The 21835-nt window shown below is 37.3% G+C and overlaps 1 protein-coding gene across 2 annotated transcripts in view; it reads right to left on the bottom strand.

The window, feature by feature from the left end:
• Positions 1-454: 454 nt before the first annotated feature.
• ADAM23 (ADAM metallopeptidase domain 23) overlaps positions 455-21835 on the bottom strand; it is a 221656-nt gene continuing 200275 nt past the window's right edge. The window contains exons 25-26 of one of the 2 annotated variants that reach the window (XM_063430077.1): positions 15146-15236; positions 455-961 (exon numbers count right to left, since the gene is read on the bottom strand). In XM_063430077.1, the coding sequence (XP_063286147.1) occupies positions 916-961; positions 15146-15236 (137 nt within the window). In that variant the 3' untranslated portion in view covers positions 455-915. Of the gene's footprint in view, positions 962-9888; positions 9980-15145; positions 15237-21835 lie in introns of both variants that reach the window. The other variant, XM_063430075.1, reaches the window with a different exon arrangement.

Below are 21835 nucleotides of genomic sequence, written 5' to 3'. Positions count from 1 at the left end.
CTAGAAAAAAGTGTCAGGGGGATGAGCAAATAATATTAATATATTATTTGCATGTGTTTTATATTTTTAAGGTTTTTTTTTTCTTTACATACACATAAAGCTTTTGTTGTCAGAAAATCTGTCATTACATTTAATATGTTAAAGTCTTCTATGTTCATATATACATGTCTCTGATATGTTGTTATTAATCATCGTATGACTTCATGTCTCCTCTGACAGAGTAGAGAAATCATGGCTTGGGTTTTAGGAGAACGTTTGGTTCAGGGATGTGAAAGTTAGAGGCTGTCCTGTCTAAGTTGCTCTCTGCAGCTAAGAAGACAGACTTCAATGCACTTATTAGTGGTCTCGGATAAACCTCCAAAGTCACTCTTCTCTCCGTTTTTTCGTTTTCTTCACGGCCACTTTCTGATTTTGAAGGTTAGCTCCATAAAATTTTGCATTTAAAAAATAAAATAAAAACATTTTATGTATAGCAATGTGTCATGCAGTTTTACCCTTTCTAGAGAATGAGTTGTTCATGCCACTGTTTTTGTTTTTATATTCTTTGTTGAGAAAGGATAAGCCTCGTGCTTATGTCTGAAGATGTTTTTTAAGTTCCACATTCACTATATTTTCATGAAAAATAAGATATTGCACTTAAATTTCCTACTACATTTTGGATGGAATTTCCTGCAAGCTGAATGGGATTTCTTGTAGACATTTTAGTTGCCAGTCGAGTCAATTTAGAACATTAACTGAAATCTCCAATTTATTTTTTATTCTTTTGCATCACAGTCTTGAAAAACCCACCAGTTGATGGTTTATATTGTTTCTGATGACCTTCATGGATTTAATGTAGACTTTCTTTAGACGTTCCTTAGGAGTCCTGCTCCATAGACCTTTAGTGCAGGAAGACAATTTGCAAAGTGTGCTACTTCATATTCCAGACTGCGATGGATCATATCTTCTCTTTTTGACATTTCTTCCAGATCACATTAAAAGAAGGTGGGATGTAGAAAGAAGAGCACAGAGAAACATTAGTTATATTTAATTAGCATAAGGTATATTTTTATTCATGGCAGGCAAGTCAATTCACTGGAACGCAATTTTATAAAGTATCTGTTACATATATGAATTGGAACCAATTTTTTTTTCATCTTTGATCACGTCACTTGAGACGTTGGCTGTTTGGACATAGTTTAGATTGGTCTGAGAATGATTTATCAACCAGATGAGTTATTTGGATTAAAAAAAAATCATTTATTCTATAGGTGTCAGTTTGAATAGTAAATTGTGACATGGAAAGTTTTTAAATTTGCAATGCCTTTTTGTGAATTGCTCCCCTCCATGGACAAAAAAGTAATACAATCTATAAATAGCTAATACAGATACAATACACATCAAGGAGAATGGGCTCAGCAGGAGGTTAGTAAGTTTAATTGCAGCTATGCACTTGTGTTAAATGGTAGTATATAGCATACTGATTCCCATTATCCTTCTACAATATACCGTACTCTCATTCTTAAATATAGCAAGACATTACAAGGCAACAACAAACATTGGGTGCAACCACCTCCCCATAATCTGGCTTTATGTGGGGCATCAAGCAAAGGGCTCATGCATTCAGTCTGGTAACACTTGGCATATGCACCACTACCGCCACCAAGTTGGCATGCAGAAACACAGAACAATCGTTTTGAATATGCATATGCAGCCTTGTGTTCAGTGAAACATTCATGAATTATTAATAAAAAAATTAAAAAAATAATGATAAAAAACGTTCCTATGCTTAAATATATTCATATTGGCTACATTCAGACAGGCAGACATAGCGATCCCATACATTTATTATATCATGGTTTCTAAATAAGTGCTTGTACCCTGATAACCTGAACTTTATGGTCAGCTCATATAGGCCAATTGTCTGATGGTCTCATGTTCAAAATCTTATGTGCATATACACACATATACTAATATATATACATATATTTGCACTTATAGATATACTAAATAGATATATACTATTAACTATGAATGAAAATAAAAAATGCTATGGTTTTCTATTAATCATTATCACTTCTAGTAAAATTACTGCTCCTTATAGCCTTCATTAAATGTCTTGATTTCTTAATATCATGTCTCACCAGTTAACACTACATCAGCTATATTTCCTACATTACTCATAAAAAGTATATATGACTAAGTAGAATCCTGGATTATGTAATTAATCACAAGATAATATCAACTGTCATAAATGTTAAATTGCAAAATTACAAGTCACAACTCTTCATGTGAATGAGAATGAAGAATGTGTAGGAGAGTGTATTTAAACAGTTTGTTATCAACCAACATTTTTTTTTTAATTTAGACATTATCCATTTCCATAATAGAAGAATTGTGCTTCTATAGTTTTATTTTTGAGGAGGTCTATTGTAAATAAATTAATCCCAAACATCTCCTTACAATCTACCAATAGGACAGTACTGTATGGTATACCTATTTTTACTGATATACATTTTTATAGGACAATTTACTTAATCATTGGCTCGTGTAAATCTTCAGATCTTGACCTACTTGTTTGTCCCCGAGAACATTATTGAGGAACATTTGGTAGAAGAAACTTCTAGAACCCTTTAGAACCCTGATTAAAGTCATGGTAGGTCATGTTTACCATAAAGTATACATACTAGACCTGAAGTTGTCTGATTACTGTCTAAAGACATAAGTTCGTATTTATTTTTGGAACTCTCTTCAACAGTGAACATATGTTTCTATCTTTTATATATTCTGTCACAACATATTGTATAAATTATATTCATGTATTTATTATCAGGGCCCAAATAAAGCTATTGATATTGATAGAAGATTAGTAATACAGGGTGACATAGCAATGTTGCATAGTTTATCTTTTTCTTTGAACAAACTGGCTAATTATATGTATATATAGAAACTGTAGTATATAGAAGTCTGTTGTACTAAACTCTAAGTAACACGTTAAATTTGAATCAGCTATATAAATCATATCTCAAAAAGACATCACACACACATGTTTTCCATGGTCATATCAATATAAATATAGTTCTAAAATATAAAAAATGGTATCCAAAGATCAACATACATGATCATTGAGAAAAAAGTATATATGTTATGAAGGGACCTGTCATTTCAAGATTTCGTTCTATGGGTGTCATGAATAATTAATTCGACTTTTCTGAAATTGAAGAAAATAATGTTTACTAGTGGATCAAAGAATGGTAATTTTCTTAGGAATCTATTCGACTGGTCTGGTTAAAAAAAACATTTAGAGTAATATGTTTTCTGGCCTGTTTAATTACCACAAATGCCCAATCTACTGAAGGGTTGGTAACACTGACTGAGGAGGTACAATGTCTGCTATGCCTTTTTTCAGTGAGGGACCAAGTACCACTGACCACAGATTCATCCCTGGTTTCCCAACATGCCTGATATAATGGACAGGTCACCAACTACAAAAAGTAGTGTTACACCACTTCAAATGTCGCCAATTATTTCTACTACGTTTAACAATATAATTTGCTTTCGTTAACACAAAAGATAACCATTTGTTGCATACCAATAAAATAACAGTCATAAACTCTCAAACGTTTAACCCAATAAAATGTATATCTGATCTTATTGAAAAATGCATGATTTACAATTCCCTATCTTACGAAGAGAAGTTTAAATACTGTAGGAAATGTGCCACAAGAGTTTTGTGTTGCCTGTATTTTGGATACCTTTAGGTTATTGTATTTACCTGTGAAGTAGGTGATTTCACAAAGCAATCTTTACTAGTACACTCTCATTTTTCTGATAATGCCTGACTGTTGATTTGTGGTTTCCGTCTTTTATTCTCAAATGATGTCTCTTCCATTACTTTCAGATCCTTCTAGGAACCTCTTTCCAATATATGTAAGCCAATGGGGAATATATACATTGGTTGATGTAGATCAGGCCCTGGAGGGTCTGATGAGAAACGTTCTCTTTAGGTTAATGCAAGAGATACCCTTCATGTTTCACATTACTTCCACTGACACCAAACAGAAGGGGCAGCCATACATCAACCACAATGTATTTCACCACAAAACCAAAACAACAGACTGGCCAATCACACACTGTTAAGTGATCTCCCCCAAATGTTCAACTAGGGTTGCTGCTGTTGATTTACATTATAATTTGTCTAAATTATGTATACTGCCATTGAAGTCAAGTTTGTTATGTTCATTATCACCCATGAATGACTTAACAAGCCACTGAATCTTTTATATTTTTAAATATATATATAGCTCTTTCATCACTTAATCTGAATAAACAAATCTAGAATAAGACTTTTTATGGACATACTAATGAGTCTCGAATCATAAAGATAATAATTGTTTTATAAAGCGCACTTAGAATTTTGGAAACAGTTAATGTTTTTAAGATACATGTTGTTTTTAGACGTGCATAAATTAGCTTAATTCATAAACAAATGGATTTGTCCAAATCAAAAGCCTTTTACTCAAAACCCACTTGAATCTGTTCATCCATTTATTTTCCAGACAGATCTACTCAGTGGCATTCTAAAGGCGGGGTGGGGGGGTCGGTCAGCCCCGGGTGCCACTCACAAGGGGTGTGCCATGACCAGGGCCGGCTTTAGGATGTGTGAGCTTACACACGCAGGAACAGGCAGCCACAGAACTTTAAAACCAGCCGGCCGCACATAAGAAAAGTGGGGACGGAGCTAATATACATTGTGGCGGAGCCAAAAAACATCATAGGTGGGGCTAAACATGGCCTCCACCCACTGCTGTTACTGCTGCATATCGAGCAGGGAGTCCCTGCTTCCCCCAATTACAGACTTCAATGAATCCACTCCTCCAGCCCATACAGTCTGTAAGTAAGAGAGAGAGAGAGAGTGTGTGTGTGTGTGTGTGTTGAATGTCTGCCTGTGACTTTGTGTGTGGGTGTGTGTGTGTGTGTGACTGTCTGCCTGTGACTGTGTGTGTGTGTGACCGTCTGCCTGTAACTGTGTGTGCGTGTGTTGACTGTCTGCCTGTAACTGTGTGTGTGTTGACTGTCTGCTTGTGACTGTGTGTGTGTGAGAGAGAGAATGCATACCTGTAACTGTCTGTAGGACTGCATGTAACTATGTGTGTGACTGCCTGTGACTCTGTGTGTGTGTGTGTATGTGTGACTGTCTCCCTGTACTGTGTGTGTGTGTGTGTGTGTGTGTGTGTGCGCGTGTGACTGCCTGTAATTGTGTGTGTGTGACAGTCTGCCTGTGACTGTGTGTGTTTGTGTGAGACTGCCTGCCTGTAACTGTGTGTATGTGTGAGACTGTCTGCCTGTAACTGTGTGTGTGACTTCCTGTAACTGTGTGTGTGTGTGACTGCCTGCAACTGTGTGTGTGACTGTCTGCCTGTGTGTGTGTGTGTGTGTGTGTGTGACTGTCTGTATGTGTGACTGACTGTCTGCCTGTAACTGTGCATGTGTATGTGTAACTGTCTGCCTGTACTGTGTGTGTGTGTGTGTGTGTCTGCCTGTAACTGTGTGTGATTGTGTGTGTGTGACAGTGTGCCTGTGACTGTGTGTGTGTGAGACTGCCTGCCTCTAACTGTGTGTGTGTGAGACTTTCTGCATGTGAGTGACTGTGTGTGTGTGACTATCTGCCTGTGACTGTGTTCATATGACGTTCTGCCTGTAATTTTATGTGTGACTGCCTGTAACTGTTTGTGTGACTGTCTGCCAGTAACTGTGTGTGATTGTCTGTCTGTGACTGTGTGCGAGTGACTATGTACCTGGGACTGGACTCTGAAGATTGTTGCTAATATTGTTGTGTAAAGAAATTAATTATATTGTAAGGGGCTGAGCAGGGACTTTAGAGGGAGAGGCAGGTTTTTTGGGAAGGGGAGTGCAAGGGTTTTATGGAAGGGGGTGCAGGGATTTGTAAAAGGGAGACAGGTGTATAAGGAGAGCTGAGCAGGGGATTTGTGGCAGAGGGGGGGCAGGGTTTTGTAGAAGGGGGCTGGACATGGTAGGGAAAAATATAGAAATACATGTCAGACACATTAAGGGGAATTATACCACAAGGTTAGGTGATGAGCACATACAGTCAGCAGGTATTTAATAAATAATGTACAAAAGACTGATGTCAATTTTAAAGGTTGGTTTGGTGAGGCATGCCTCCCAAATATCCTGATTTTATCAGGACAGTCCCAATTTTCAGGTCCTGTCCCACTGTCCTGATTTTGTTCCCTGGTGTTCCGCTTTTGGGAACACCAGTAAACTGTCCTCAAAAAGTGTAATGGGAGCGCAACATTAGATGCACTCGCTCTATGCTTAGGGAACTAGGACCTTGTAGGAAGCACTGAGACAGTGGTCCCTGCATGTCTTGCCCTTGGTGAGTTGGCATGATTGATTAGGAGGCAGCCTGGTGGGGTGGCATCTTGTCACAGACATTTTATTACAAAAGGTATTTGTCCTCTGTTTAGAAAACTTAGTTTTTCATTTGTTAATGAGCTAAACTCACTCAGCACCTTCAGGTCACATGGCAGAAGTTAAATATGCTTACAGACTTCCTTTATCTCTGTGTCTATCTCTCTCTCTTCCTATGTACATAGGAAGGTCCTGGTGTATAATGCTTTTGTGATTATTTGTAAATAGTGGGTGTGTTGCTTTACGTTAGTTTATGTGACATTTACTTGCATGGTACTTGGTTTGTTTGTTGCTTTAGTTAATTTTTTTGCCATTTATTTGTCTGTTGCTGAGTGTTTGCCTCTGAATAAATATTTGTTAAAGTAGACGGATCAGGGAGACTGTATTTTACTATTAATTGTATTTTAATAACACGTCTGGCATTGATTTGGACCGACCTGTTCTCTTTCTAAGCAGGTATGCCCCCATTTGTGACATGATAATGCTATTTACTCCCCTTCCCTTTGCATTCAGGGATGCAATGTTAGGGGGTATGCAAAGGCAAGTTTAACGAATTTAAATGAATTTCATTCATCAAAATGCTTCTCTAGTACCTTGTCATACAGCATAATTCAGCCAGGCTGGAATTTTGTTTTGCGCTGGCTAATGATGCTGACAGAGGTGGAGCTACACATCCGGCAGCTATGGGGTAATCTTTTTATGTGCAGAGTTTTAAAGAGAAACGCTGCACATGCATACTCCATGCACTATGACCACTTCAAATCAATGAAGTAGTCATGGTGCTTGGAGTAATGGCCAAAAACATTACAAAAAGTCCATTAAAATCTGATATGTGCATTTGATATTGAGAATCAGCAAAAGGCATATAATTTAGCTACCATTAAGTATTTTTTTTTCTCTTTGCTATGTATTGGGGAAGAAACACTTCATATGAATAGTGACATCTATGTTACAAAAGCCTAACAGTAAATGTGTTTGGATGACACCGTATAAGGTGCAAGAAAGACATTCATCAACAGCATCTACTCAAATACTGCAAATGGTTGCCAATTCTCTGAGCCTGCAGGTGATCATAGGTAAACTGGTTAGGGTTAAAATGCTATGTATCTTAAAAAAGTGCATGTTGTTTATTCAAAATTCTAAGTGCATTAGGAATATATATCTCTTAAATATAAGGATAACTAAGTACACACGATATAAAATCCATTGGAAGTGACAACACCCCAAGAAATTGTATTACATTTCCAGAGTTAAAAAAAACAACTTAATTTAGCACTACAGAAGAATAGAGTCCTTAATTAAAACTTTCAATTAGAAAAAAATCCCTTTCTTTGCTTCCCCAAAAGTAGAAGTTGAGGGATTTTTTTTTTTTATCAATTTCAAAGTTTTCCCATATAATAGGGGAATATAAACATGTCAAATAAAGGCTTTCATTTAGTAAATGTTGAATAAGCTTTTCAAATGATTTATTACTTTTGGATACACTTTAAAAAAATAAATCTAAATATTAAAATATCAAAAAATATACAACATATACATATTTATATATCAAAATTATCGAAATATTAATTTTTTTTAAATAGGTTTCATAATATTAAATTATTTTAAAAGTTAATCCAAAAATATTAAACCATTTTTAAAATGTATCCAACAATATTAAATTGAGGCCAAAATCTGAAAACTCAACTAAATTTAAGTAAAATAACTCAGCAAACCTTTAGAGGTTTTTATAGCAGCATTTAAACAAAAGTAAAACTTTTTTTTTTTTATCCTGCAAAATATTTTACAAGCCAGGGGCAGCAAAGGTTCCCTTCTCTATAAATGGCAGTATTATTATTACTGGCTGTGTAATATCATTAAAATCACTAGCAGTCTGATGAACAAAGACAGGCTGTTCTAATGTTTAAAGACATCTACAGAATGAAGCATCTTACTAGTAAGGGTTTTCTAAACTGATGCAAGATAAACGTATATAACAAAAATGATAGATGCCAGGGGTTAACTAAAAAATAAATCTCTGCTATTTGGCGTCAACTTCAATTGTTGTAGTTATGGGGGGCCACGTCTTTGTAGGGTATTTTAGAATGCAGTGAACATTTGGCTTTTAGTGAAAAAAACTAATTGCAAGATTATGTACGACCATGGAATCTCCAAGAGCACTGCGCCACATCAATGTTTGTGGTGTTTTGCAATTTTTCCAGGAATCAGGTACTACATGTGCTACATCTACAAAAGGATTGGCTAGCCAAGACCAGCACTACACTGAAAGCTAAATTTAATTTTTTTTTTATTTATTTTTTTCTTTCCCAAACCCTTCAGAATTACATGCACTTCAAGCTGTGAATTAGGCCAGGCCAGTGTGATTGAGGTTCTGCTACAACATATTTATTACTACATCCCTGCAACTGCAAATTAGGGAATTCAAAGGTCTTGTCCCTCAATTATTTCTGCTTTATTGAAATCAAAGCAAGGAAATTATACAGTTAACCAATGTTTTGGACCAATGGAGATCTTTATTATTGTTTGTTACTATTTTTTCTCTCATCCTTCAATATCGGATAAGCATACAATTCGGAGAGGTTTTATTTGAGGTTTAATTTATATGCTTAATTAAAAATTAAAATAAAAAATAAATTAGAAAAACATGCTTTGGGTGAAAAGAGGAGGCTTTCTGTTAAGACTAAAGAAATTTTAATTATGCATTTGTTTTGAGTACCCTAAATAATTTTCCTGTTAACAGTCTCTTATGTCTATAAAAACGTACAAGTCCACAAATGATTTTGTAATTAAAATATATGATGTTTTTCTAAAAACATATGGTATTTATATGTTCTAGAAACATCATTTAATACAAAAATATATTGGGATTTTTTTAATTCTAGTCAACCCATAGTTCAATATAAAAATACACCTATGTGTATTGATATTAATAGCCAGTTTAAAATGTTTTTGGAAGTACAGAAACAATACAACCTGCATTTTGGTGCCTCACAAATGGAGGAACTAATATACCCAATGACTGGGTCTGTCCATTTGTCTCTCTACTAGTACCAATGATTATTTTAATAAATTTTTAAAAGAATCTATAGAGAACACGTATAAGAGAATCTTCAGTTTGTTTTATAAAGCCTAATCTCAACTACTTCTTATTATGCATGATTCTATTAATCTTGACATTGTTATAGTATAAACAACCTTGAGACCATACATTGTATGAATATTTTTTTATTGTGTTTCAAACGTACTGGATCAATTTCAACTCCCTTCATCTTTTCACCCAAATGGCATCTTCCTTTAAAAATTATTTATATCAAAATATTTTGCAAATACTATTATAAATTTATATTCTTCAATGGATAATGGTTTAGTACACTTAAACAAAATTTTGTAGCAGAAACTCAAAACCTTGTGATATACAGTAAGCAGAATAGTTAGGGCATAGCCACTGAACAGAAGACATGCGTTGTTGCTTACTTAAAGCCCCATCCAGTCCCCCCAAGGACAATAGCTGCTACCAGGATGGCACCAGCGATGGAACCTATTATAAGATTGGTGGCACTAGGACCTGCGACAAAGCATTATGGAAGAAAAACATAAGAACCAACCACAAAAGGGACAAAACTGAGACAAATCATCTTATAAACTAACACACAAAAAGTTAAAACATTGTCTTTTATGTGTTGTGAAAGTGCTAATCACTTGATAAATGTCCTGAGACTATGCAAATCAAGGGATCTCTAGCTGATGATAACTTATAATGATTTACTTATGATTAAACAGAACTTAGAAACACTTGAATCTACAGCTTTTGAAGAGCTAAAACAATCATCTAGTCATAAGCTGCCTGACTGTCATGAGAGCTGTTATTTAACAGCTGTAGAGCCTTGTGATGCCCAGTACCTATAATCTTAAAAAATGGGTTTAACTTAAGTGGAAGTTCACAAGAGATCATTTATAAGTAGAGGATTCTACACTTATCAGCAAGCTACATTATTGCCGTTGCAGACATCAGCATACCAGACGTAGGAGAGTAATTGCTAACTTATTAAAACCCCTTTCATATTGCTACCGCTAATTGGGGCACTCATTTAAAATGTTTGTGAAGCTCCTGATGTGACATACTGCACATCACTGACGCCGCAGATGCCTATGGTTTAATTTTACTTATACTTTTTAAAAGTTCAAAAGGGGTCTTCTTAAATCAAAAGAGATTAATTGAATCATTAGAACACTACACTCTCAACAGAAGATTCAACACATCAAAGAAATCTTGTTGTCATTCACACGCAGCCATAAAAAAAAAAAAAAAAAGTAAGGCAGTAGGTTTTACAGAAGGGTGGCACAGGAGACAAACAAATGTGTGCAATTTTCTTTGAATACTGCATAGAGCACTTGAAGCAAACTAAATGGCTATCATTATTGTGAATTTGTAGATGTGTCTTGATGTTCGATTTTATAGCCCTGGCAAGGTCCTCTCATTCTTAATACACCTACATCTGACACTTTATAGTAATGACAACTTTAGGGAAACAATCATTTTAAAATTAACCTTGATGGAAAATTGTTATCTGATATATAATAATGAACTACGTAGCATACGTTGTTATAAAAAAGCATGCAAAGAAGTTGACTGAAGGTGCTCATGTAGCAAGCTTGTAAGTGCCCTTTTATAACAGAAGTCTTGAAAAAAAACTTACCTGAGTTGAAGATTCAATTTGTACAAACCAACAAAATTCAATGTTATAGGATAACAGAAGCAACTCATTCTTCAGGAAAAACAGTTAAATATTATTCTTCATATAAATGTATAATATTGTATGAAAAGTCTGTAACTCACAATGTCTGTTGACTGTAACCTTCATAAACCTCCCACCACCTTCTAGAAGTTCTCAATCACTGTATGTTCTTGGTGTGGTGTACTACTTTTAGAACAAGCCAATGACCTTTTAACTAAATCATATAAACATTTCATAAATTGAGCTAATTAATAACAGATTCTGTAGGGTTAATGATAGTCCACATCCCACCCACTAGACCACAAAGTCTTATAAAATGAAGGCACTTTACTGCAACTATTTCTGGTATATATGATTTTTATCCCACCTTAAAATTATATTTTTTATGAGGCTATGGATTTGTAAATTTTTTTTGTACTTATTTGGTTATTAGTTTTTTTATGCTGAATTAAATAGAGCCAATTATATATTACAAATCTTTCCCTTTTGACTCAATATCTCCTTAAAGTACTATGTCCCAGTCATGGAACACATTTGCCAGACAACAACGAGACCTCATCACTAGTAATTACAAAGGACTACAAAAACTGAACTACAGTTACGTGTTATACAGATTTTGCAATGCTACATAGAACAAGTAATTATGTCCTGCACAACAGCAGCACTGTGGTTACAAGCATACAAAAAACTCATATTTAACAGCACACAACATTGGGTGAATGAACAATATCATAAGAATTTGTTAGAACCATTTTGAGAAATGTAACAATTGCAATGGCTGATATATTGCTTTAACAGTCAATCATGCTGTTAACATTTGAGAAGTTAAGACAGTATATATATATATATAATAAACTAGGTGGCTTTCTAAAAAATGCAGCATGATTTGGAGCAAAACATATTTAATGTTGCTCACAACTGTATTCCTATATTTATGGAAGAACATTTTAATGCGAAAATGCCCCAGTTATTTTTGTGAAATGAAAGCGTTTTTTTTTTTACAATCAGCTTTAATCAGTACTTGTAGTGTTTCAATCTTTCAGCATTATTTGTAGTATTTTCATAAGTTCGTACTAGACATAGCTGTTTTGCAGCCACAGCAACATAATGTAAACAAAAGCCTGTGTTAGGTATAAGATAGCTAATCTATTTCATAATGATGTTGTGATATCAGACTCCTTATGAACACTAAATAGAAAGAAAAAGAAGGAACCAGAGGGGGTCCCTGAGGTGGAGAGCTATAATGAAAAAATAGGGAGTCCCTACCTTTAATAATCCTAAGGGGAAAACACAAACAATGGGGGAGGTATAGGACAGGTGAAACAGGGGTAAGGGGTAATGCCAACAGTCAAAGGGCAAATAGTGTAACAGGTCCCCCTTGAAATCAGGAGGTACCTAACTATATCCTCAGTGGGCTGGCTCCCCTTAGCTCTTGTAGAGGGATCAGGGGTGGTAGGTACAACTTGCTGCAAACGGAGGAACAATAAAGGAAAAGTCCTCTATCAGGGGACACAAACAAGGTCCCAATGTGGACCTGAGCAGGATTACCAAATTAGGAGGACTAACACTGAATACCTCGGCACTATATATGCAGAGCACTAGTGCCTGCTGTAACCAGAGTACCCTATGGCTCCCCCAGACAGAACCCTTGTAATACAGAGCAACGAGAGACCCCTAGAGAGGGACACACAAGATCCCAAATTAATCTAAGCAGGAACGCTGAGAGAAGAGGTCTAACCCTAAATACCTCGGCACTGTATAGGAGCAGCTAGTGCCTACTATGACCGATCCCTGCCTGTCCTGATAAAATGAAAACAAATTAAAGTTAAATAATCGAATCCATGAGTGCTACCAAAAGTGTGAACAAATTAAATTAAATAGAATCTAGCTCGACGCGCGTTTCGGCGTGTCAGCACGCTCCTGACGACGGCGTGCTGACACGCCGAAACGCGCGTCGAGCTAGATTCTATTTAATTTAATTTGTATCCTCCACTGAGGATATAGTTAGGTACCTCCTGATTTCAAGGGGGACCTGTTACACTATTTGCCCTTTGACTGTTGGCATTACCCCTTACCCCTGTTTCACCTGTCCTATACCTCCCCCATTGTTTGTGTTTTCCCCTTAGGATTATTAAAGGTAGGGACTCCCTATTTTTTCATTATAGCTCTCCACCTCAGGGACCCCCTCTGGTTCCTTCTTTTTCTTTCTATTTACTTACAACAAGGGTTATTCCCTTCCGGGAGAGTTATTACAGGGCATTGTGACACTGATCCACCGGTCTTTATCCTGACCTCTGTATAAGTGCCACCACCAATCTAGTTTCCTTATGAACACTAACTTAAGAATCACACACACGTACAGAGAAATACTAATATGGGGCGTTGAGGTCCGGGCGCCGGTTTTCTTTTAAGGGCTAAACCATAAATGAACAGCTTAACCCCTAAGTCTTTAATCCGGCATCTGTCAGCTCTGCCCCATCACAATCGTTTTAGTTCACACCTTCAATCAGGCTGACTGATGGGCTAAGAGTATCACCTGATGCTCTCAGCCTATCAACAGCGCCCGGTCTGAGATTTCCTGATTGAAGCCGTGTAGTAAAGCGGTAGTCAAGGGGCAGAGCTGACAGGTGCCAGGTTGAAGACTTTGCGGCTAAACTATTTTGTTAACAATTTAACTCCTGAAGGTTAGCTGGAGTCCGTGGTCTCCACGCACCATGACATCTTCATTCTGATGATCTTGTAAAGGTACCCAGATTTTAAGCCAATTTATCGAATGTCAATGGCTCTCTTTTACATTTAACCACAGTTAGCCACTATTTGTCTACTTTTAATTCCAAGTGGCACCATGTTCAGAACTGCTGACAGACAGCATTGGGTAATTTTCACTGGTATACTTATTTACAAGTAATTATAAGGCCTTCAAATAATACTAAGCTTGTGGTAAGTATGCAGACATGAATGAGCAGCCTGCTACTTTCTGTTAATCTACCTGAGTTTACATTTAAGAAGCATTTTCTAGTAAAACATTACAAATGACAGTAGTGGTTTGTTCTAGGACATATTTCATTGATGTCATACACAAAGCAGTTTGCTAGGCCTTAAGTTAAAATTAGCACATATACATTATGATGTGTTTCATGTGGTCCCTATATAAGATATGTGTATTTATTTATTAGCCTCTTTAAACTAACTTTTATTGCCAATATTTGTTTTAATGCACGACTGTGATACTTTGTGAAAGATATAACCCATTTATAGATACCTGTACATGGTTATCGGTAAGTTATATATTGGTTTACAATATATAGTAAAGGGGAATGGTTGTGGGGAAGGAAGAAAAATGGTCGCTCTGACTTAATCTTTATTTTACATGCTCTATGCATTACTTGATAATCTTTACATAAATTAGTAGTACAATTTCACTAATTCAAATCCTACATTTAAATCAGTACTATAATTTCATTAATTGGAATCCTTAATTTGCTTAACTTGAAGAAACTGTTATATTGTGTCAACAAAATATTTGTTCAACAAATGTATATTTTCTTGGGAAATACAATATAATGTTTGTGTAGCTTTAGCTAAATTACTTGTGCAACATCTGAACTTAGTGAAGAAAAAGCAAGCAGCTATTTTGTTGTAGACATCTTTAACCCCTTAAGGACCAAACTTCTGGAATAAAAGGGAATCATGACGTGTCACACATGTCATGTGTCCTTAAGGGGTTAAAACACCAACAAAGAATATACAAATGTCTACTTTTGAGTTGTTCAGGGAAACAAAATGTAATTGTATGCCCCACATTGTCCCAGACAGGAGAGGGTCAACACTGCATGAGCATATCACATGACAAGGACACGGTCAAACCACACGACTGGTACGTTCATCATCACATGACACAAAGCCAATGGGACAAGTACACAGAAGGTTCAGACACACAGTAGATTTTACCTTACACACTAGGCACCAGACACAAAACTTTGAAATATGCTTACTCTATTCCCCACCCTGTGCCTCCAAATATGACCCCCAGAGCCAGAATGGTCCCTGCCACTGCACCTATAAGTCTGTTAGTGGCCATGCTCACTGTTTGGAGGGAAAACGGAGATTATGTAAGGAAATTCATAAATTTTATATAATATCTTAACATCACATGTTTATAATTCCATGTACAATTATAGGTGTTCTACAGTGTGTAATGTTAAGACAATTCTTACTCTTACATTGCTTTTTGAGCCAAAAAAAAATTGTTTTACTTAATAGACATAATATCAGTATTCATAGAATATTCTAAAAACAAAATCCCACCAGAGAGATTTCACCCTTGAAGAATTGTTAACAAGTGTCTGGCTCACACATTTGGGTGATCTGCTCAGGACAAAAATGTGATTATACCAGGCATATATATTTTCCCTGTAAACCTGTCTTGATCCTTTTATTAGAGTCAAATATTATTTATTTTGTCCAATATTTTTAAGGAAGCACGTGTATAAATTTGAAATGTGGACTGGAACTGAATGCAGATAGGGGGAGATAAGTGTATCCACCCAAACATGTGATTTATAAATTGGACCAGTAACCACTGGACCAACCTAACAAACTTAAGATCTGAAAACAACTTCTCCCCTCTTCTTATAAAAGTAAACACATAAGGACATAGTGTGTGTGTGTTACAGATAATTGTGTGTGATTTGCTATGTTATTGAACATTTTTTTTAGAATGTGTACTTTGGTATTTTCATGGATTCTATCACATTGAGGTGTATTATGTGAAAACGATTGCAGTACAGTTTTATTGAATCGAGTTTGTTCAAAAGTGCTGGTGTACATAACGTGTAGGACACTTGTGAAGACCTCAGTTAGAGGCAGGGCTTGTTCATTAAACTCTGATTTGAAGCAAATTGAGTCTGAATAGAAACATATGAACTAAAATGGTCAAACTGTGACTACATGTTACTACTATGTTGCCCTTAATTTTCAAATTCAGTGTTCAATTCACAACAATTCCATACTTAGTAAATAAACCTTTAGGAGAGAATGCACACTGGAGATTCTCAAAGATCCTGCTTAATCTCTCCAAGAAGAATGTCCAGAGTGAAAAACATACTAGGATTTAGTTGACACCATGAATGGTTACCATGGAGGCCAGAAGTGGCATCACTGGTTGACCTTATATTGTTAAAGATCTTTGAGGGCATAACTCCATGCGAAGCTTTGGGGACCTATTGGGCATGTGAGGCAATCTACATGCTTAATCAGTTGGACACCTTGTATAAAGAAGCGATGAATCCATCACTTATTTTTGAGAAGTATTCAAAGCATTTGGTATTACAATGAAGTGCCTGTACTAGATGTATGATTGACAGCCACTAGATGAATTCTGATTGACAAATGTAAACTTGAAGTTTCTCACAAGCAGCAATACTCATATCTGTCAGACTGAAGGGACAGAGTCTTTGGATCAAAACCACTAAATTAAGATGTGAGGGTTTTGGTAAAACAATATAATTTGCTGTTCGTGCTACTAAAACTACTGCCAAATATATAGGCAAAATATATATAGCCAAAAATGCATGTTTAGATTACTCCAGGCTGGGAATGCACTCCTCACAGTCCCCAAACATCACATTAATCATTTCAAAAGGTAAATATATATATATATATATACCTGTGAAATTTTCAGTTTATCATCAATTATAGGCAACAATGAAGTAGCTAAGCATTGTGGGATACTAAAGTAGGTATTGCCAGAGAACACGGCTTAGATAAGCATTAGGCAAATGTAATGAAGTAGAATAAATAATCTATACATTTGCTAGCACAATCTATATATTAATGTGTAATACTTACCTGAAAAAAACAAAAACATTGTCATTGATATTCTGTTAATGGAAGTATAATGATCCTAGTTAATTCACCTTAATTTCCATTAAGTGCATCACGTGAATGTTTTTTAAAAAAAAAAAGATTGTCTCCACTCTTTACCTTAACCCAGACATTGAGCTCTTTTGTTGTATTCAATATTAAAATGTAATTATTTCAAAGTGATTTTCAAATATTAGGCCAAAGCACAGATTTGTAAAAAAGTTTCCAAGTCAGATGTGTTTACAGTGCCACTATTTTGCCTAAAATATAAAGATAGATCTCTCTCTCTCTCTCTCTCTCTCTCTCTCTCTCTCTCTCTCTCTCTCTCTCTCTCTCTCTCTCTCTCTCTCTCTCTCTCTCTCTCTCTATCTAGTTGATAAACTCAACTCTCATCCAGCAGTGTTTAGATCTCCCCACGGCTGCCGATCTCACATTAGTATGATATTGTACCAATCCAGTGTTTTTCCATATAGAAGCTCTGAAGGTCCTACTATACATGTGTGGCAATCACTTCCCTGCACTAAAAGGCTTCTCCTCATGAACAAGTGTTTCAATGGTCAGCTTGTTGCCAAACTTAAATGCATTAAAAAAAACAAAAACAAAGGAAATTCTAGAAGGAATTGCTTCTAAAGGCTGTATGATTGACAGGCACTAGAGGCATAGTGACTGGTAAACGTAAACATTGTAATTTCTCTAAAATGGCAATGCTTACATTTCTCAGACTGCAGGGATAGCATTTAGGCACACAGATGACTAGATTAGGCTGCCTACAAGCAATTTTCCTGGGTTTGGTGGGTGAGATTTCTGGCTAATTCTGACAATCTGATTTCATTCCCTAGTGTACCACTTCAGGGGATCCCAAGAAACTGATCTCAGCCAGGGCAGCGTTAATTCATCTTCAGAGGTGTTATTGCTGTGCTGGGGGCACAAGGGTCACGTAAAGAGCTACCCCCGAGTCTTTTGGATAAGCTTTCTCGTAGGAAGACTTTTCAAATTATGTATCTACAGACATTACCATTAAAATCTATAGAGCTTTTGGTTGATAAATCATTTGAAAAGTTTCTCAAACAGTTTGTGATTATTTGAAAAGCTTATCGAAAATAATTAAGATTAAATATGTAACTATGAGGCCTTAGAGTGTCTTTAAGGTGGTTGTTAATTATAAAGCAAGTTTTGGTAGGTTAACTAGTAACTAGCAGCTGGAACTAAGTTGAAAAAAATCTCAAAAATTTTTTAATTTATGTTTAGGATATATAAATTGCCATTTTAGAATTATATCTATATACAAATTCTGATGGGGATTTAGTTCCACTGCATTGAAAAAAGTTACATTACAATGAAAATAACAGTTTTTATTATTCATTGGCAAACTGTAAAACACATGGTAAAAACAGCTGCCAATGCAAAGCGGAAGGAAGCCAGTAGGCAGAGCTGGGGCAGCATGCCACTACAACCCACCCTGTTTTTGTTGCAATAAAAAAAAAAGTCTATTCACATGTTAAGGACGAATGATAATTGTGCTAATTGTGCTAGAAAGAAACATGTCGGCTCAGCCATGATTATTTGTCTTGTTCCCTCCCCCCTTGATGGTTGTAGATGCTGCTAATTGTGTCAACATTTGGGGATTTAAAAAAAAAAAAAAAATCCCCATTATCTGGATATAGACCCCTGAGACCTGATTAATCTGCTCTGACAGAATGTATTATGTCATCTATTTTTGCTTTGGGTCTAACACATTCTGGCATTCTAATATACACCCAGTGGTGTATCCTGGTTTTGTGCTGCCCTAGGCAGGACAAAACTCAGGCGCCCCCCCTCCCCCCGCGCCACCCCTCCCCCCGCGCCACCCCCACCCAACCTTTCCCCCCTGCCCCGCATTCTAAATACACACACACACACACACTCGCTAACAGAAACACACACACACTAACAGACACACTCACTAACAGACAAACACACTCACTCACTAGCAGACACAAACTAACATACACACACACTCACAGGCAAACACACACTAACAGACACACACACTAACAGACACAGACACACACTAACAGACACACACACACACACACTAACAGACACAAACACTAACAGACACAAACACTGACACACACACACTAACAGACACACACACTAACAGACACAGACACACACTCACCCACCCACATTAACCCTTTTTTTAAATTTATTTTTAACACATTAACACATTTTTTTTTTAATTTTTTTTTAACAAATTGTTTTTTTAATTTTTTTTAACACGTTTTTTTTATTTTATTTTTAACACTTTTTTTTAAAATTAATTTTTAACACTTTTTTTTTTTTAATTTAACACCCCCCTCCTTACCTTTGGGAATGCTGGGGAGGGGGGTGTCTCTTCCTCCCTGGTGGTCCAGTGGCTGCTGGGTGATCGGGCGGCACTGCCTGGCGGGCGGGCGGCTGGCCGGCGAGGGAGCACTTCCCCTGAGCTGTCTGCTCAGCTCCCTCGCCAGCCGCAGAGTGAGGCTGGGAGGCGGAGCCGGAATATGACGTCATATTCCGGCTCCCAGACTCACTCTGCGGCTGGCGAGGGAGCTGAGCAGACAGCTCAGGGGAAGTGCTCCCTCGCCGGCCAGCCGGCCGCCCGCCAGCCGGCCGCCCGCCAGGCAGGCAGTGCCGCGCCGCCCGATCACCCAGCAGCCCGCCGGCATGTCTGTTAGCCGCAAGGCTAACAAGACATTTGCCTTGGGCATTTGCGGGCGGCTTTTTTTGCCGCCCCCTGGAAAATGCCGCCCAAGGCAAATGCCTTGTTTGCCTCGCGGCTAATACGCCCCTGTATACACCCCATGCAAATTGTTCAGTCATCCAGGGCTGACAATGGGTAACAGTATCAGAGGGTGAATTTTGACCTCTTGAAAGAAATTGTTGTTTCCAAAACACACTGATCAGTCACAACATTAAAACCTCCTGCATAATATCGTTTAGGACACCCTTGTGCTGCCAAAACAGCTCTAACCCGTTGAAGGCATGGACTGCACAAGACCTCTGAATGTCTCCTGTGGTATTTGGCACCAAGACAATAGAAGCAGATCCTTTAAGTCCTGCTAGAAGTCCTGCAAGTTAGGAGGTGGGGCCTTCATTAATCTGGTTTGTTGTTCCAGCACATCCCACAGATCAAATTAAAATCTGGGGAATTTGGAGTCCAAGGCAACACATTTGACTCTTTGCCATGCTCCTCAAACCATTCCTGATCAATTTTTGCAGTGTAGCAAGGTGCATTATCCTGCCTCCACCCGCTGCCTTCTTCTCATCATGCATTTTGCTGCCATCTCTTCCCCAGATAAAAAACACACATGCACCCAGCCAACCACCTGATCTGAAAGAAAATGTGAGTCATCCGATTAGACAACCTTTTTCTATTGCTCCATGGTCCAGTTCTGATGCTCACATCCTCATTAAAGGTGCTTTCGGCAATGGACGGGATCATCTTAGGCACTCTGACTGGCCTGTGGCTATGCAGCCCCATACATAGCAAACTGCAATGCACTGTTTGTTCTGCCACCTGTCTATCATGGCCTGCATTATGTTTCTCAGCAATTTGAGCTACAGTAGCTCTCATGAGTGATCGGACCAGATGAGTTAGCCTTCACTTCCAAGTGCATCAATCAGCCTTGGTTGCCCATGAGCCTGTTGCTTCACTGGTTGTCCTTCCTTGTACCACCCTTTGTTGGTACAAACCACTGCATACTGGAAACACTTAATAAGACTTGCCATTTTGGAGATGCTCTGACCCAGTTGTTAAGCCACTACTATTTGGCATTCATCAATATCGATCAGATCTTTTAGCTTCCAATACATGAAATTTAAGAACTGACTGACTATATATATATACCTCAGTTACCTCAGCAATTGATTGCACATAATATGGTTATTTTGTTTAATATCAACGGATTTAAAAAAAAATATGAAAAGAAAATCTCACACACAATGTATTTGTAAATATATGTTTTAGCAATTTAGATTATATCACATAGCTGTATGCTGATATTAAAAAAAAACTCTGCTCTATTAAATACAGGCCTACATTTAACTTGTTTGGGTCAGCACCAGAAATTATGAGGATCTGTTAGAAAAAACAAAAACTTGATTTACAAAAAATGATTTCTCTACAGAAGTTACAATTAAAGTCTATGGGAATTTTTGAAATCAAATCATATGAAACGTTTTTCTAACTGATTGTGATCATTTCTAATGCTGATCTAAACAAAAATAAATTGATGTCCTAGTTTGAAAAAGCCCTGATGACAGTTAAAGGGATTCTATAGTGCCAGGAAAACAAAGCTGTTTCCTGGCACTATAGTTTTCTAAGGTGTCCCCCTCCCTCGGACGCCCCTCAGTCACCCCTTCAGTCACTTACCTGAATCCAGCGCCGGTCCCTTTGCGCTGGGTCAGGCTCTGCCCATGCTCCTCCTCCACCGACATCTTCCCGGCTGGGAAGACCTAATGCGCATAAGTGGCAATGGTCGCATACGGATTTCCCCATAGGAAGGCATTAATCAATGCTTTCCTATGGGGAAAAAGCTGACGCTGGACGTCCTCATGCAGAGTGTGAAGACGGCCAGCGGCAGATACCGGACCAAAGGTCCGTTTCAAACCAGAAAGCCCTCTAGTGGATATCTGGTAGACACCCACTAGAGGTGGAGTTAACCCAGAGAGGAAATTATTGCAAGTTCTCAGAAACTGCAATAATTACCACTGCAGGGTTAAGGGACATGAGACATTGCACCCAGACCACTTCAATGAGCTGAAGTGGTCTAGGTGCCTGCAGTGTCCCTTTAAAC

This window comes from Pelobates fuscus, chromosome 8, assembly GCF_036172605.1.
Source record: "Pelobates fuscus isolate aPelFus1 chromosome 8, aPelFus1.pri, whole genome shotgun sequence".
Classification (NCBI taxonomy): domain Eukaryota; kingdom Metazoa; phylum Chordata; class Amphibia; order Anura; family Pelobatidae; genus Pelobates; species Pelobates fuscus.
This window is presented reverse-complemented; position numbering and strand designations above follow the sequence as displayed.